This window comes from Centroberyx gerrardi, chromosome 2 (assembly GCF_048128805.1).
Source record: "Centroberyx gerrardi isolate f3 chromosome 2, fCenGer3.hap1.cur.20231027, whole genome shotgun sequence".
In the NCBI taxonomy this organism is placed as follows: Eukaryota; Metazoa; Chordata; class Actinopteri; order Beryciformes; family Berycidae; genus Centroberyx; species Centroberyx gerrardi.
The window spans coordinates 7471444-7489242 of NC_135998.1; the positions used below are offsets into that span (position 1 = coordinate 7471444).

A 17799-nucleotide genomic window follows, 5' to 3' on the forward strand; every position below is an offset into this window, starting at 1 on the left:
GGTACTGTTTGGCCAGTGGGCCTTCCTGGCCCCGGTGCAGGCACATTTCCTTGTGTGTAAGTCATAGGATTCTGTTTCCCATATACATTTTTTTCTTCATTTTGTCCAAAATGTTTCTCTTGTGATGAACTTCTTGCTTTTTCTGATTTTCTATCTTCTCCAGCTGCCACTGGCTGTTCACCTTGATGAACATATTTGTCATCCCAATGTGCATGATCTTGAGAGTAAGTTGTCACTGGGGGCTGTTTGCCTTCAGCTGAGTTCATAATGTCTTCCCCTGAAAAAAGCTTTAAAGGATTTAATTTCCCCAAAACTGAGTTTCCTGTAGCAGTTTGAGGTTTGGCTGCAAACTCTGATACTTTTTCACTAGCACCTGTTTGAGTCTGTGTTCTTATGGGAGTTTTTGCTTCTCGATTATGACCTTGTGACTTGGCATCAAGTGGTGGTTGAGAACGCAAAGAACTGAATGATTTTTCTGGAGAAGTTTCTACTGGAGATACCACAGCTACAGGAGCTGAACTAGTTGATTTAGGAATAAAGGAGAATAGTTTTGATATTCCAGTTTGGGAGGGTTGTGCAGATGGTGCTGCCGCAGAGCAGCCAGGCTGTTTGGGACCTGCGGCAACTCTGTCAGTGAAGGAACTAAATAAGGAGCTCACAGCATTTTTCACCCCTGATATACCCTGGTCAGAAGGAGTCTGTGATTGGGTTTCTACTCTGGTATCCCTTGATGAACTGTTTTGGTCCTCTCCCAAAGAATCTGTTCTGTTGCTACCCAGAGATGATAGTCTGGATTTGCTTGATTTAGGAAGAGAACCATACTTGCTTATTTCCTCCTCTTTTTCAGCAAGGTATTCAGAAACTGTTTCAACCAGACACTGGAGCTCATCCATAGGGTCTACATATTCATCACTTGGCTCCTCCACAGGAGAAAGCATTGCCTCCGGAGCCCATCCTCCGATTTTACCTTTTCCACACTTCTTATCCCGAAAACCCTGAGGATTCTCCATGTGACCCCCACAGGACAAAGAATACCTGTCTTTGCCATGACCTCTTGCATTCTCTGAGTGAATGTCTTCTGCTAGAAAGGCAGTGTCATCAATGTCCTCCTCTGCTCCTATTGGGTAGTGTAGTTCCTCAGAGCCCTCTAAATCAAAATCAAACCTTGCCCTCAGTCTAGCAGCTTCCTCTTCTTTGTATGCGACATAATGCTCCAATGTGTTCTCCAGCTCATTTTTAGCCCACATCCTTGTCTTGTAGAGAAGCCCGTTCTTGTATGGCCTGAGGCACGGTGTCATATGCTCCTCCTCTTCCTGAATCTCTGCTACCTGCCGCATAACCAGCTCCCCTCTCTTCTGGCGGAGGACTGCAAGGTCAGGGGGGAAAGCCTCTTCTCTGATTTTGTCTGGCTCTGTACTGACCAACCCTCCTGGGTCCCTTATCTTTTTCTTCCGCCGCCGATCGATAGTGTCATAGCCCTCGGGGTAGGTGGCAGGCAGGATGCCGCTACATTGAGTGTTTTGACTGACAGAGCTGCGTGAGCGCTCAGGGCAGGTTCTCCCCATTCGAAGGATAACGCTGTCTTCCTCATCGTCTAAGAAGTCACTCAGCTGAGGCTTGCCCTGCACTTTGTATTTGTTTTCCCATTCCTCTACCCCCATGCCAGAATCTACAGGGATGATCCTGACCCTGCCTTTCTGGTTTATGGATCTAATCCAGGTTAAGGAATAGGTTTAACAAGGTGATGAGAAAGGATGGGAGAGGAGACAGGAACAGAAAAGAAGAAAGAAGCAAACAAATAAGAAGCAAAAAGACTGCAAATGAAGGGTTTAGCAGTACAATAAACACAGACATTATGACGAAGTTTCATGTAAATGTGAAAACTTAATATTTCACTTTAACTCGTAATTACTGTAACAACATTGTTATTAAATAGTTTTTTATAAAACTTTAAGGTGACTAAATCTTTGTTGCTATGCAATTATGAAACAATTTTCAATCATCTCATAAAAACTGAAGACAATGTGTTACGGTTGTAATTACAGCTTCATTACACATTCAACATTTCGATAATATATCAATTGAGAAAAACATTATTTTCACAGTTCAGTATTCATATGCAATAAGACTGTGTGTTTGCATGTGCATGTGCGATTTTAGATCTTTGCAAATCCCTACAGCAATAGTCATGCTTATCAGTATTTCTACACTCGGCTGACAACTGTGTAGTACATCCATATCACTAACATAAGGGCTATATCCAACCCAGTTAACAGTTTTTATAACCAGAGAAAGCGTGTGCCTCTCACTGACCCATTCCCTCCATTCCATGTGTGACAGAAGGGATTTTGTGGGTGATGTGGGCTAAACCAAGTTCAGTCATTCAAACTACCAGGGAAGTTTCACACACAATAGGTCCTCAAGACAAAAAGGAAACAAGAACTATCAGCTTTGCCTGGCTATAATCCCATTTCTCTTTTCTGATGTTATAGAATTATCCGGATCAACGTCCTATCAGTCCACACAGGCAGATTTGCAGCAGTCTCACTGAGACCCATGTTTTCCATGGCAATCCACAAGTGCAAAAAAGTAAATTCCATCTTGGCCAATCTCCAAGCATTGAGGCCATTTGTCTTATTAACCAAATCTACTCTCTTTTAAAAAGCTGCCCCTTTATTATTATTTTTTTTTATTATTATAGATATTGTTGTCTTTTCTCCTAGTATTCTTAGCACTTTAACATAAATACATAATCGTAGTACAGATGACCACACACACACACACACACACACACACACACACACACACACTTCAGTGGAATCTCGTTTTTGGCCATAAGATATAAAACCATCTCAATTACATTCAAACTTTAATGAGATGAAACAAACAGAAGATATCCCTCCTCATGTCCAAGTCAGTGGACAACGAAAATAATATGAATGTAATAGCAAGAGGGAACTCATAGCTGCCTGCACTGAAGTATTTAGGTTGAGGATAAAGGGGGTGTGACAAAACTAATTCTGCCACTTTGCCACTGGAGAACAGATCCCTCCTAGTCTGTTGAAGCAGCTGAATGAACCATCGACTGCAACACAAAGGAAAGTCATCTCACAAACAAAAGCGCAAAGCTCCATCCAAGTTGGATTGTTGACCATCAGAAAAAAACTGAGACACATGACAATTACAATGTCGCTCCACCAACTATTTCTGTCATAAAACTGAAAACCATCTTGAAAAAGTGTCTGTCTCTGCTACATACTGTACCCTACGTACTGGATTGTTTTTGAGTGTGAGAGAGAGAGAGAGAGAGAGAGAGAGAGAGAGAGAGAGAGAGAGAGAGAGAGAGAGAGAGAGAGAGAGAGAGAGAGAGAGAGTGTGTGTGTGTGTGTGTGTGTGTGTGTGTATATATACCTGCTTCCTCTCTGGTCCCTGTAATCCATGTCAAAGCTGTGGACAGAGTCTGTGCAGGAGTCCAGGTGGTGCTGCAGCCGGGGCCCCATAGGATACTGGTGCATGGAGGAGTTGGGCTGGGCCGTGGTGTGGTAGCGTGGCGGCAGACTGTTGCTGGTCTCACTGCGGTAGTCACTGTCCCGGTCATCCACAGCACTGTCCTGGTCATCCAGAGCTGCAAGAGACAATGGGACAAGCTGAACATCACAGAATCTTTCCTGAAATTTAATGAATATCTTACCTACTATAGCAAGCTTTTCAAAAATCTCCTTCCTGCACGTACAACCCATAAGACAAATCCAAGCTGAAATCTGAGGATATACTCTAGTTTAATTCTGCATATTTGGAAGGCATGAAGTGGGAGATATAAACAGACTGGGGTCAGGGCAGCCAGGTAAGAGGGAGGTAAGAAGGGCAAAGGTCATGCACTTTTGAATGACTATAGCCCTTATAAATACATGCAAGCTCACCTGCCAAAAGGGGAGACATTGAGCTGCTCTTACTCTGTGTAATACTGTAGTTACTCTTGTCATCGCATCATATGAACATATAAATGTAGAATTCATGTATTGATCTGCAATTGCATATAATTGAGGACTTGGGTGTTATTCTACAAGTAAAATGGGGATAAAGATATTATGGAATAAGTTAGATACAGTTGTTGCCACAGTTACAGTCTTCTTACACAGACATAAGACCAACTTATAAATCTGATCTGGCAGACAACCAGAAGAGGAAAGGTACATGAAATGAAACCAAAATTAAACTGTTTGACAAGGGAAAATGTTGTTACACAAGGAGTAGTTTTGTTTAACTTTCAGTCTGACTCAGTGGGTCAGGGAGTATCATGTAATGAGATTACAGTAACATTATTACAAATAATAGTACCTATAATTTGTAAATGCACAAAACCAGTCAGATTACAGATTTCTTTTTGAAAAACAAAATTGGCAATTACATGGTGGATTACAAGTGTATTTGAAGGCAAAAGGGCCTTTAGATTGTGTGATTTAGGTAATGGCTGTTGATGATAATAGCACCCTAACAAACCACATTTTGAAAGTGACCTTCCCAATCCCACCAGTGATCCTGAGAAAACTTCTCTCAAGTGCTCCAGTGTCTGCTGGAGGGGACAGCTGAGCTGGGGTTTATCTTTTCAAAGCGATAAAGTGAGAGGATGAAGGACAAACTGATTTTCTTGATATGTCTGAGAATAAAATTGGAGGACAATGAACTGTCAAGGTGACACTTGAGTACAGTTTAGCGAAGACTGCCCCCTATTAGTATAGCAGTGCAGTTGCAATTTACAGCATATCCCTTCAGAAGTGATTGCCTGCATATTTGAAAAACTTGTATTGCATTTGTCTACTCTAAACAAAGATTTAAATAGGGATCCCACTCTCAAGAACATTTTGTTGACTTTACTGATCATTTTAAATATGTTTGATCTCAATAGTCTCAAATTATTATTATGTACACAGCAGCACCATTTTAGAGGAAAACAAATATATTCAAAGTATATTAATGTGGTGGCAGATAGTTACTTAAATTACTTATTTAGTTATTTATATTTTATGACTTTGGATCAATCATAACAAGTCTTTTATATTTTCCATGATATTCTATTTTTTCATGTTTCCCTGACACAAAAGCTAGTTTTCAAATTTCCAGGTTTTCCAGGATGTGTGGAAAAGCAATGGTGTGGTTATGAAATGCATTGGCTATGAAGATCATGTGACATCGGCACAGAGAATGAAAAAAACAGACAGAAAGCGAGCGCACGGGAAGGAAGAGAAGGGTTAAGGGGGAGTAAAATAAGGCGAGAATAAAATCCAAGTAAAATATTTGTTGATTAAATGTCGTTATTAGGGAGCATGGGGCATCAGGACATGCAGAGGGCACTGAGGATTGGCCACAGGGAAACTTTGGGAGACCAAACAATTTCATCAAAGTGTGTTCTACATACTCAGTGAGTCAGCCCATCCGAAATAGTTGCCTGGTGAGAGCGTAGATGTTAGAAGTGAGAGGTACAGTCAGAGGAGGTAGAGAGGGTGAATAGTAGAGTGGCTCTATACTGTAACTGTGGGAGGATGAGGGAAGCTCCATCAACAATTCTCAGAGTGGACAACAAATTGACACATTTTCACAACAGTGAGGAAAGATTTAAACATGCATATAGCCTCTCTGTGAGTGTTCTCAAAATATGTGTATACAACAGACAGAGTGCATGTAAAATTTATAGGCTTCATTGTCAACTCTGATAAAGGAGATTCAGCCACTACCAAGTTAGGAAGTACAATAGGGTCAAGGAAGTAAGAGACAATAATGTCAAGGCCTGAGAGCTAGAGGGGTGGAGAAATGGCTCCATCTAGAGGCTGATAGCAGTATGAAAGGCCCACTCACAGCACTGGGAGGCAGCAAACGGCAGTGGGCGATTCTGCACCTCATCCTGAAGAGGGTACTAGAGAGGAGAGACAGGAAAAAACACAACAGGAAGCATCAAGTATGTTTTTCTTGTCCTTATGATTATCATCAGAATTACTTGCCGTCATTGTCACCGTTATCTACGTGCATCAATCCATTAGCATTAACAACAACAACAAAAATAAACACGTAATTTCTTCGTCATTAGCACAAGAGGAATTAGAAGTACTAGAATTATATCAGATTTGTCCGAGTGGTTGAACTATCAAGAAAACAGATATGGAGAAGCTGATCTTGACACATTTCAGTGGTGAAAATACTCTCTTAGCAGGAATAAAACAGACATTTTCCAAAACATACTGCATCTCTCCAGTGATAAGCAAATTTTTGTTTCTTTTCAGCTCTCTTACTAGGTACCAGTAAAATGCAAAACAGCAATGTAGGCATAGTGAACAGTTGTTTTGACTCAATGTTTTGGAAAAGTAACATAGCCTACTTTACATATACAAATAATTCAGTGAAGTCTTATTAAAGCGGAGTTACTGCGAGAGGGCTTTACCTCATCATGCATCCTCATGGTATTGATGCGCTCCAGCTTGCCTGTCCAATACTGCGCCTCATCATCTGGGATGTCTGGTAGCAAAAGATGCATTCCCACACACACACGAGCATGATCACCCATACACACAAACACAAACGCATATGCGCAAGCACACACACACACACACACACACACACACACACACACACACACACACAGGCAGTGTTTACATCCCATTACATCCCGTTCCCTCTGATCTCAAGCAGTAGGCTCTATCATATGCCATGATGCCATCATAATACATTTATGCCTGTTTAATTTATCATGAGCCTTGTAGGAATGGCATATTAAAAATAGTTAGCTTTGCCCACAAACTCTTAAGGGACACGGACCAGAAATGTCAGAGCTTCATTTTTAATTAAATACATTTTAAAGAAATATAAAAAGTAAAGTATAGAATTCTGAATAGTATTACCACCCACAGCTGCTAACACAGAGTCATAAAACATCAAACAACCTAAACATTTTCCAGCAAAACAGATAAAAACTAATGCCAGTAGCCAGACAAGCATAAGCATATTAAAAAGGAGGTAGGTAGAACACACAGCTACCTATATACTGTACATATACAAGTATTTGAGTACTTGTGGGGTACAGCTAGTACAAAATGAAAGTCTATATTTGGTTCACGGCTGATGTGTCTATGAGCAGGTGATGAGTGTGTTTTTTTCCCCCACTTAACCTGGCCTCTCCATGTGTATGTAATACCTGCACCTAGACTACTGTTTCATCAAATCGGCTTCTCTCTGCGCTGCTCTGCAGAGAGATGCACATTAAAGGCCAGACACACAAAGGGCAGGACTTCAAAGATACATCAACAGACAGCTTTAGTGAATGGGACTGGTGGCTCAGAGAGTCGTGACAGACACAGCCTCCTGCAACCTTGAAAGGCCTGCTCTTAAAACACAGAAAGAGGCTCTCTCTCTCCCACTCAATGGAACGACACACTGCTTTAACTTTGATGATTTTGATCACAGGGTTTGTGCCGTATATATGCAGCATTGGCAGTGTGAAGGTAGTGCTGTGGTCAAGGGAGCAGGAAACCGGGGTGACATGGGACATTTTCCCTCAAATATTATAGAGCATTAAATTGTCCACCGCAAAAAAACCCCCAGAAATTTTCATTGCATGAATCGACTCATAGGCCATTGATTCTGAATGGGAAGTAGTGCCTGCTCCCTCTCACAAGGGTCCCACATGCTAGCGGACCAAGGATAAAGTAGAGTTGGACGCAGGATAACGAGTGGATTACGGTCTCCACCATGCAAAACAAGAAAAAAGAAAAAATCTGATACGAGGGCTTTTAGAGGAGTGCAGAAAACTGTAAGCATGGTAAACATCAGCTATAAACAGTAAGTATTTACGAAGGAAATAGTATAAGCAGCATTCAAGAAAGTGCCACTGCCCGACCATCTGTATTGTCCATCTTTCTCCACACTTTTTAGCACTACCTGTGCTAGACACATCACCACATGTGCAGGTGAAATATGTCAATAATCTAGCTATTGTTAATGTTAGTCTCCCTAGCTAACAGAACTGAGCTCTCTCACAGTCACAGTTTCTCTTGTTCATGTTAGCAATATAACAGCTTAATAGTTTCTTAATTTATCCTTATGGTCACAACGTAATACCCGGCCACGGCAAAGTTATATTTAGAGAATCTAATTCAGTAAAGAAAGGCCCAACGTTGAACCACAGAGGGAGAGAGGATGTAAGACACCAGGTATTAGTTGTTCAATATCAGTCATCCACCTCCACAACATGTAATGAAGTGATAGAAAAAGATTTAGGAAGAGTGTGTTATGAGTGGAGTTAATGCAGGATAGAGACACCCCCAATGAAACTAAAGATGGGCAGAGAAAGGGAGAGAAAATGCAACAATGAGGACAAAGTAAGGGATTATTCCATCTCTTCCCAATCTAAAACTCCTTCTTATCCCTTTGGCTGTGGTGGCGTACAGCAGGTTCTTGACATGTTGCTCATTTGTTCTGTCTGAGTGAAGATGACAGATCAATAGAAGGTGTGCTTGCTTACATAAGACCACAGGACACTGGATGAGGCTTTAATCACTAATTTGCTACACTGTGCCCGAGGCGTGCTACATTTTCCAATGTAGCCTCAGAAACCAACCTCTGACATTTCAGCAGCAAACATCTGTGGCCTGTGTAACCCTGTATAGCTCAGTGGGTCGAGGTTTGATTCGCCTTAGGGTAACCGGTACAACTAATGTGTGCACGCACTGTACTGAGAGGTGCTTTGGATAAAAGTGCCACCAAATGGCTTCAATGAACACCAGAGGGTTCCTCAAGTGCAGTTTATTCATTGGAAATACCTCTTGATATTGTAGGCCTATATGACTAACATGTAGTGAAAAATCAGGGACGTGATCAGGAATACTAAGAAGCTGGAAAAAGCAGCAAAGCCATAATCCCCCCATCAGAAATGATCAGGAGTTACACATCCAAAAAAACAACAAGAACAAAAAAAAAGGAATTAAAAAGGACATGGAAAAAAAGCCTGTAAAAACCCTATCCTTACAAACAAACAGATTCTCAGCGATTATATAAGACGGGTTGGCAGAAATGACATCTCACCAAACGGCAGCTCAAAGCGAGTGTCCAGCAGGACGCGGTGAGGCGTCGGGTTCTTGGTGCCGTATATCTCATCTGCCTTCATCAGGACCTCCGCGTCCAGGAAGGTCCACTCGCCTGAGCCCTCCTGCAATTAGACAGCGTCCGGCGTCAGTGCTATTGCAATTGGGCAAACACTTTGACTGTTTTTTAGTGCGTATACCTCTATAGTAGTAGTATCTGAACAGGCTTGTTAGCAAGACAGAGTCACCATCATTTCAGTTTGAAAACATCGCCAAAATTACTCTTCTGGCTCATGCAACCAATGCAAAGTAGAGCCAGGTAACTTGTTCTTCTGTGTGCAGACTCCTACATTTAAAGAGGTATTACAATACTGAAAATAGAGTTTCTAATACACTAAGTAATACAGAAATCAGGGAAAAAAGCCTGGAAGCTATGGATGAAAACAGATATCGACAGTAACTAATACTGGACCTTCACTGCGTCTAAACTTCTTTGGAGGTGTGCATTCTAAAAATATTTACAATGTAATATCAAAGTGAAATATCTCTTTAATGAGATACTTTATTTATCCCAGAAGGGAAATTGTCTTTTCTCTTGTTCCCCACCACAGAGAGGTCAGAGGTCAGATACAGAGCAGCGCCCCTCAAGCTGGTTGGGATTCAGTGTCTTGCTCAAGGACACTTCAGCAGGACGAACGCTTGCTGTTAAGGGGGCTCGAACCCAAGTCCTCTGGTGGAATAGTGGTCTCCCTACTCACAACGCCACCCTGCTGCCCTAAAACCCAAAGTTAAACCATACTCTTAGAACAAGAAAGGATATTTTGTTCAAGTGAAGAGTTTCATTACCAGATGAGATCCGCTATTTGAAAAAAAATGCGCTTATTACTTTTAGCAGATCTGTATGTATATTTTAGTATTCTCTGTCTCTCTAACCTCCTCTGACTGTCGGATACTCTTGAGGGGGATCCAGGCCGTCCCGACCATCGTGTCCCAGATGAGGCCTTTGTTCCACACCTCTACGATGAGCCCAAGGTCCAGCCGGTTGATCTCACTGGGAAGAGCCAAACAAAACATTCAGACATCAAGCAATGTCAACCTTCACTGATGAGTCATTCTTTCTGATAAACAGCATGGAAAAATGTCAGAGAAACAAAGACAGAAACAATTATTATACAGTTTGGGTCTATGCTTTCAGAATAAAAAGAGAAGCTCATTCTGTAGCTTGATTGTAGAGGGAAAAAAGTAAGTTTCAAATGTGTCATTCTGTTCACACTGAATGAACCAGAAATTTCAACATAATTAGTGTTAGGCCCTGCTACTGGCTGCTAACAAAGGCCACTTCCTCTCTTTCTGTGCATGAGCTGTCATAATGCATTCCACCCTTGTTTTGCCATTTAATATTCTCTTCAAAAGGCTCCAAACAGCTTGATGACAGCAATAAAATGGCATATCCATTTTGAAAGGAGCCGCATGACAAGGGCATTTGCATAATCTCATCTGTGGCAGTTTACAACTATCGACAGCACAAACAAAAGGAAGATGAGAGAAAAGATAATCAAAGAGAGCAGCTAATTGAGAGAAGTGCAGGGGGCTGAGTATCCATGGTGTCAGGGAGTCCAGGTGCAGAGATAAAGGCTTTCTAAACAAAATGGCACAGACCAAATAGCACCAATATGTTAATGTTGCGTGGTATTAAAATCACACAGTCACCGCTTTCGACTGTGACACCTCAGTTGTTTCTGTTGCCATTTAGATTCTATTATCCAGTCATCTTGATTTTTTGTTGTTGTTTTGTTGATTGTTTTGAGGTGACGTGTTTTTATGAGCCCCTTGGTTTTATTTTTTAGCATCAGCTGCACCGAGTACTGACTGCATCTCTTCTTTCTGTGTTTAACATAGTATTTCATCACTCTGTTTTTGCTTGTATCATTCTGTTTCTATGTTTTATCAATTTGTAAATAACGCTCAAGTAAACGTGGTAGAGGATTCCTCAACATCTTATTTTTGCTCAAGAGTCATTTGGCTGCCATTTTTATTCAAGCACAAAGAAAGCGCAAGATCATTTCCCATATGCACCACAGAGTGTAAATCCACTTTTGTTCTCTTATTGATTGGAATCAATTAGCAAAAGCCCACCTCAAAGTGAGCACTTATCTCAACAAGATGTGGTGAGAGTCTACGCTTGATCAGTCATTTGGACATCGCTTTAATGCCACTTTGTGCAGTACAAACTGAGGAAATTAATAGAAGCCTGTGGGCGCATTCTTGTGTAAAAGCAGCATTTAGAAATGCATTAAGCTTTAATTAGAGCCTCCCATTCATTCATGGTGCAGTGGGGATGAGCACATTTTCTCTATGTGAATTGCTGTGAGACGTAAGCAATGTGCTTCTACAATTCCTGACGCAAAAAGCTGGATATAGGTAACAGATGGCGATCACTACAGAATGAAGTAATCATTTTTAGAAAAACATATTCAAAAAAAGTGTTTGTTTTTGTGAACAGCCTTAAAAAAAGTATCGTAATTGTTGAAGAAAACTCTATGACAGCCAAAACATCAACATCATGCTAATCAACAATGCTAATGACTGATTCAACAGGTGATAGACAGGTAAAGCTTCTAGATTTTATCCATCTAGATAATATCCACAGACAAAACAACATATTTTTTAGCTAAAAATCCAGAGTCAGCTTCAGGTCAGCAGCAGGTTTCAGCTGACTTTTTGAAAAGCACATAGCTGGGACATTTGGAATTCCCCATGATTGTAACTCCAGATTTCACCCAAACTGAATGGTGGCCGCCTAGTATTTGATCAAAATAATTTGTTGTAACAGGTGGTGCTGAACATTTGCTGGAAACATTGCTGAATGATGTGTAATGCTGAATTACACATAGGAGTCACATCATTAATGGACAGCAGGAGGATGAAGGCCTGGAAAAACAAACATTATCACAAAGAGGGAGTTCACAAAAGACAAACAACAGCACACATGCAACAACGCATTGACTCGCTCTTGTCACCATAGATACCTTTCACTGGAAAGTAAACTGAGGAAATTAAACTAATGAATTGCGAGGAGGAAGGAGGAAATGAACAGCTGTGTGACAAGTGTCTTTCCTAGAAAGAGTTCACATGTCCTCAGCTAGGAAAGAAGACATATTTCACTGATAGGCAGTAGGCGGGTACTGAGGAGCAAAAAAAACAAACAAACCTCTCTCTCTCTCTCTCCTCTGTCCTTTCACAGTTCCTGTAGCGTTTCTAGAGTCTGTGTGTCTTAGTTCCATATGTTTTTTAAGACAGGTATTGTCTGAGCTATAATCAGGGCCTGTGAAGGGCTGAACAATACTGACAAAAAATCGAATTGCGATTATTTGACAGAATATTGCAATTGCGATTCATATCATATCAAGTTTTTCTTGTCATATTTCTTTTAAAGAAACTTAAAAATGTTAGTGTATGATGAAAGGTTTTTGCCAATATTGTACTTGATTCATGTACCTGCAGCTCTAAAACACCATTTTGGACGCCTCTTAATTGCAGCCTCTGCAATTTGGAAATTGCATAAGTTCAAATTGCAATTTTAGGGAGGATGAGAATTTTTTCCCAAGCTGGTATAACTCACAAGCAGCAGAGGTGTGTGCTTCCTAAAGCTCTTAAATATTGACACTTCAAACATTTGTGTTCTCAGTGTTGAAGGATGTTCTGTGGGAATGATTTTCACGGAAATATACCCATACAGTGTACAGGGCATAAAGGTACCAAGTTGTTCCACTATTGTTAGCTTAGCCATAAAATTAAATGTATAGTCTACTGTGCAAAGTGTGTCTTGCACTGTAGGTTTTTACAGTTATGAGGTCCTTGTTGCATATTTGTACTGTAAATTGTACATTTATTGTAGTTGGTGATTAAAGTGATTACAATTTAATTTGTTCTCGTAGTGTGATTCCACCCTGCGCGTGAGGCGTCTGTGTACGATGACTTACAACATGAAATCCTGTTCCCAACATGGCTGCTCCCCCCGCACAGTGATCGTTGTGCTTTTGACATTCTGCACCTTTAGTGTCACGTAGGTGTTGAACTTGTCTGAAACAGAAGAAGAGGGAGATCATGCTGTAAAACAGATATACTCAATACACTGACAGTACACTAACTGATTGTATTTGGGACAGTATTGAGCATGACAACTGCAAAGAAAACAATGAGAAAATTGAGAAGTTATATTAGTTATATTGATATAGTTAAATATTAGTTATACACACACACGCACATACACACATACACACACACACACACACACACACACACACAATGATACATGGGAGGGGACGGGATTAATTTTCTGAAATGTTGGCTAATTGATGATTAATTTCTTGTTACATGCTTTGGCAATATTGTTTGTAAACTGTTATGCCAATAAAGCACATTGAATTGAATTTAAATTATTAGTACAGTGTTTATAAATCAGCATCACTCTGCAGACTCTCAGACATAAACGGAAAACTGGGCCAAAAAGCAAACTCTAGAAGTGTCTTATGAGATGACACACAACTCATAAAGCAGGCGGGAGATCAGACGTTAGCCTACAACCGATACGAGTAATGCTAACTAGGCCAGTTCGACTTTGGCTTTGTGTTGGGAAAATGACATCAGGAGCTCTAGTGAGAGTGAAAGCAGATAAGTCTCCCCTCCCCCTGCCGTGTCAAGCCAGGCCAGGACAGGCCAGCAAACTGACCCTGTTAATCTCTGATGAGAGCCAACCCTGCACAGCACACACAGCCGCAGGATCCGCTGCCTGATCCGCTTCTCCTAGCTAGCTGCAGCCGCTCTTAAACACGTCTCTCAGACGGAGTCCTAGTGTTTGCCCTCCGCCCTTATGCAACAGAGGGAGCATGTCAGCTGATGATGTAGGGAGATGCAGGATACTCCTGACCTGTTCCTACTGCTGAAAAGGTCTGCGTCATCCCTTATACCATCAAGACTGAAATCAAGGCTAGATTAAGTCAAAGGTGATGGTGGAAGCTGTGTTTGATTATCCTGTCTGAGGCACCCATTTGGGTCATGTTTATGGTGAAACTCTTAAATCTATACTGCATTGTAGTCACAGTGTAATCAGCAAGAGTAGCTAAAACATGACAGGTCACCACTTATAAAAATATTTATTTTACATCACCAACATGTTTCGGCAATATGACTTCTTCAGGGTGTCATGATACAAATATTTTGTATGGAGAGAAGTGTGCAACCTTCATATATTTATTTTCTTAATTCTGACTCTGGACCGATGGTTTGCACCTTTTTATGGGAGTGCGCTCTACTACCGAATTACTAGGTCACCGTTTTTGCCGTAAGAGAACTGTGCTACATCAGTGACGTAGCGGCTGCTGGAACTAGTGGCTGCGACTTGTAATATGGATGGAAAAGGATTTGCCTATCTGCACGGCTTGTCAGTCTGTATAGACAACTTTCACACCCAGCGTTCTCCGTCAGCCTCGTCTCACATCGGAGCCAGTAGTGCAGCATAGCAGCGCCACAACAAGCCTCTGCACCAGCTGCCAGCCTCGGGGGGGTGGAGGGGGGTGGGATTATACGGCCCGTGACATAACCAGCACTTTTCATTTCCTGCAGTGGGGCGAGGGTGCGTCTACACGTGCGTGCTGATACGCTCGGTTTTGCTCTGGGAGTCACCGGCCCCACGCCCCCGGTGGTCCTCCCTGTGACTGCGCCCCTGCAGCACCGTGACGCCGACCCCCCGCCTGGGTGGGACAGCAGCTGGAGGAGGGGCTTAGACTGGCAACATGTAAAGTTGTATGATGAACATATCGCCACATATGTTATTGGTTTTGACAGTATACGGTTTTGTAATGGTATTATCAATGCCAATGCCAATCAATCAATGCCAGTTTAATTTTAAAGTGTCTATAATCATCCATTTTATGTTCAAATTTGTTACAATACTGCTACAATACACAATTGTGTGTGTGTGTTATGTGTGTGTGTGTGAGTATCTGTATCTGTGTGTCTCTGTACTGTATGTGTGCCTGCCCACAGATTTTCTGTCTAAGCTGAAGTATTATGATTGTTTGTTTTGTTTTTGTTTAAAAACAGACCAGATTTTCAACAGAACTATGGTTAGGTGCCAATATACACATCCAACAAATACCTTATTCTTTAAATTCAATAAATAAATTTCCCCATGGAGATCAACGTTTTAACTCATCTCAATTTTTATATTTATGGATGACAGTATTGTAGAAGTGTATAGCTTTGTGTTGATGCATACTGGTAAACCTTAAAATAAGATCCACCACACCAGGCCACTGCCATGATTCGACTTTACCCAATAATAAGAACACATGCCCGTTCCCAAATGCATGTGTCTTGCGCATGCATGTGTAGGTCCAGACACACACACACACACACACACACACACACACACACACACACTATAGGCTATATCCAGCTTTTGGTCTATGGGAAATAAAAGATAGGCATCAGCTGTCCTTTGTAGACTAGTCACCTGACCACACTAAACAAAGTTTTTCCTGGTTTCCCTGGTGACAAATTGAAACATTGACTTTACCATGCAAATAGCCTTTAACACAGCAGCCAGATAGGTAAACAGACCTCTTGACACAATGAGACTGCAAAGAGTTGACACAGGTGGGATCCTTACAACATTCCAGTGAGACACAACATGAATGCAGATCATTTTAGGCCCACGGAGCCGTATTAAAGGCACCCTGTTGTTTCCCAGATGTGACACTGGCTGACACTACTGTCTAACATGCCTGTCCCTGGAGTGACAAGACACAGGCCTAATTAGTGTCTCGAGAGGACAGTAGCGACAAAACACAGCCGTTATTACAAAGGAGCCTGGGGGATGCTCAAGCCTTTCCCTAATTAGATAGTCCATGCTTTGTGCCACACTCGGGCCAGCTCCCCTGAACAAGGGTGATGAGATAAGGGAAGAGGATGTATGGATTAGATCAGAGCCACTTAGTGGCTGTGGTCTTTTCACAGGAGGCGCTGCCTCATCCACCACAAGACTGATACTATCTACGCCATTAGGAAGGAAGCAGTAATAACTACCTGGAATAACACAAAGCATGCACACGCACGCACACACGTCACTATACTTGTTAGATAAAACCACTAAATGCCTTAATCTAACCTATACCTAACCCTAATTTGAACCTCAACTATTTTAAGTGAGGACTGTCCAAAGCCCTAAATGGGATGATATATCGAAATTCAATATATGACAATACAGAAATGTGACAATACAGAAAAATGAATTGCAATATTAGCTCTATTTTATTCTGCTGTAGTAATCACAAATGAGATGGTTGCCCATCACAATTTCACATGCTCTCTATCAAAATTATATTATTTGCACTTTGTGATGACATTTTTACATTGCTGTTTACATTCTAGCAAGCCAGTGCCAATGCTTGAAAGATTTGTGGCTCAGAAATAAACATAATTCTGCACAGTCAGACTTTGTTGTCACTGAACTTTTTTTTTTTTTATTACATCGTATCGTGGTTTTATCGAATTGTGAACCCCATATTATGTGTCGAATTGTATCGCGAGATAAGCGTATCATTACATCCCTAATGAAAACACATACAACTGCATGTGGACACATCCCCGCCAACACACACAAAGACAGCACACAAGGCACATCTGTCAGTGTGCTGTCAAGAATAGGGATCTGTTGAAGTGCATTGTGGGATGATGTAGCCTTCTTGTCACGTCCGTGTTTTGAGACAGTGCTCAGTACTCACTGCCTATGAACCTCCCACTCACCTCTGATGCCTCAGTCAAGTATCTCCATTCATTATTGATGGATGATGAGTTTTTCAATAAATTAGTCAGGAAAACGCAGGCAGTTGGAAGACCGACATTTAAAATTCAGACCACTCATCAATGTTGCATGCAACAGAAGACATACCTATTGAAGACCTTTTCCACTGTTACTGGGAACACCTCATTTGAGTGCTGTATTGAATTTAAAAGGGAAAGGTATTTGCTGGATGTGTATTTTGGCACCTAACCATAGTTCTGTTGAAAGGCTGATCTGTTCTTCAACAAAACACACACACACACACACACACACACACACACACACAGATCCAGCAACAAACAACCCTTATCAAGCCTCAGTTTCCTATGACAATCAGTGGAAAATAAGACAGCCGGCCGCTGGCCTGTTGAAGGTCATCTTGAGCTCGACCCATTTTCTCCAGAGACAACATGATGCAAGGTTTCAGCAAGACCTAAAAACTATCCAGTGCAAGGCGTGGTGAAAGCACAATACAAACACACATCACAGACCAGCCCTATGTAAACTTTGAGGGCTCTTCCTATAAGTCACACACACGTCACACATCTCCTTATACAGGGCAAGTTAGGGTTAGCAAGAGGACAGATAACCGTGACATGTTTATTGATTCATTCATTGACCCTGAATAAACAGACAAAGGGCCAATTCCTAACTGACTTTGTTCCTTATGAGAATGTGAATTCCCATGAGCCACAGAGCCACATTGGAATGGAAATGACATAATGGCAAACTGATGAGAAGAAATGTAGGAATCCAATCTCAAGCTGTCTTTCTCAGAATTAAACAGGAGAACAAGTGCAAATCTGCACACGGCTTTGATGCGTAATCGATGTTGGTGCAGCGTCCCAAGATAGTGATCCATAACAATAGCCACAGAGCCAGTGT

General features: G+C 41.5%; 1 protein-coding gene across 1 annotated transcript in view; it reads right to left on the minus strand.

Annotated features, from left to right (window-relative positions):
- unc13bb (unc-13 homolog Bb (C. elegans)) overlaps nucleotides 1–17799 on the minus strand; it is an 85689-nt gene that overhangs the window by 54952 nt on the left and 12938 nt on the right. The window contains exons 3-8 of the mRNA XM_078285953.1: nucleotides 13052–13151; nucleotides 10002–10119; nucleotides 9070–9193; nucleotides 6434–6507; nucleotides 5854–5911; nucleotides 3412–3625 (exon numbers count right to left, since the gene is read on the minus strand). Coding sequence (XP_078142079.1) covers nucleotides 3412–3625; nucleotides 5854–5911; nucleotides 6434–6507; nucleotides 9070–9193; nucleotides 10002–10119; nucleotides 13052–13151 — 688 coding nt within the window. The remainder of the gene's footprint in view (nucleotides 1–3411; nucleotides 3626–5853; nucleotides 5912–6433; nucleotides 6508–9069; nucleotides 9194–10001; nucleotides 10120–13051; nucleotides 13152–17799) is intronic.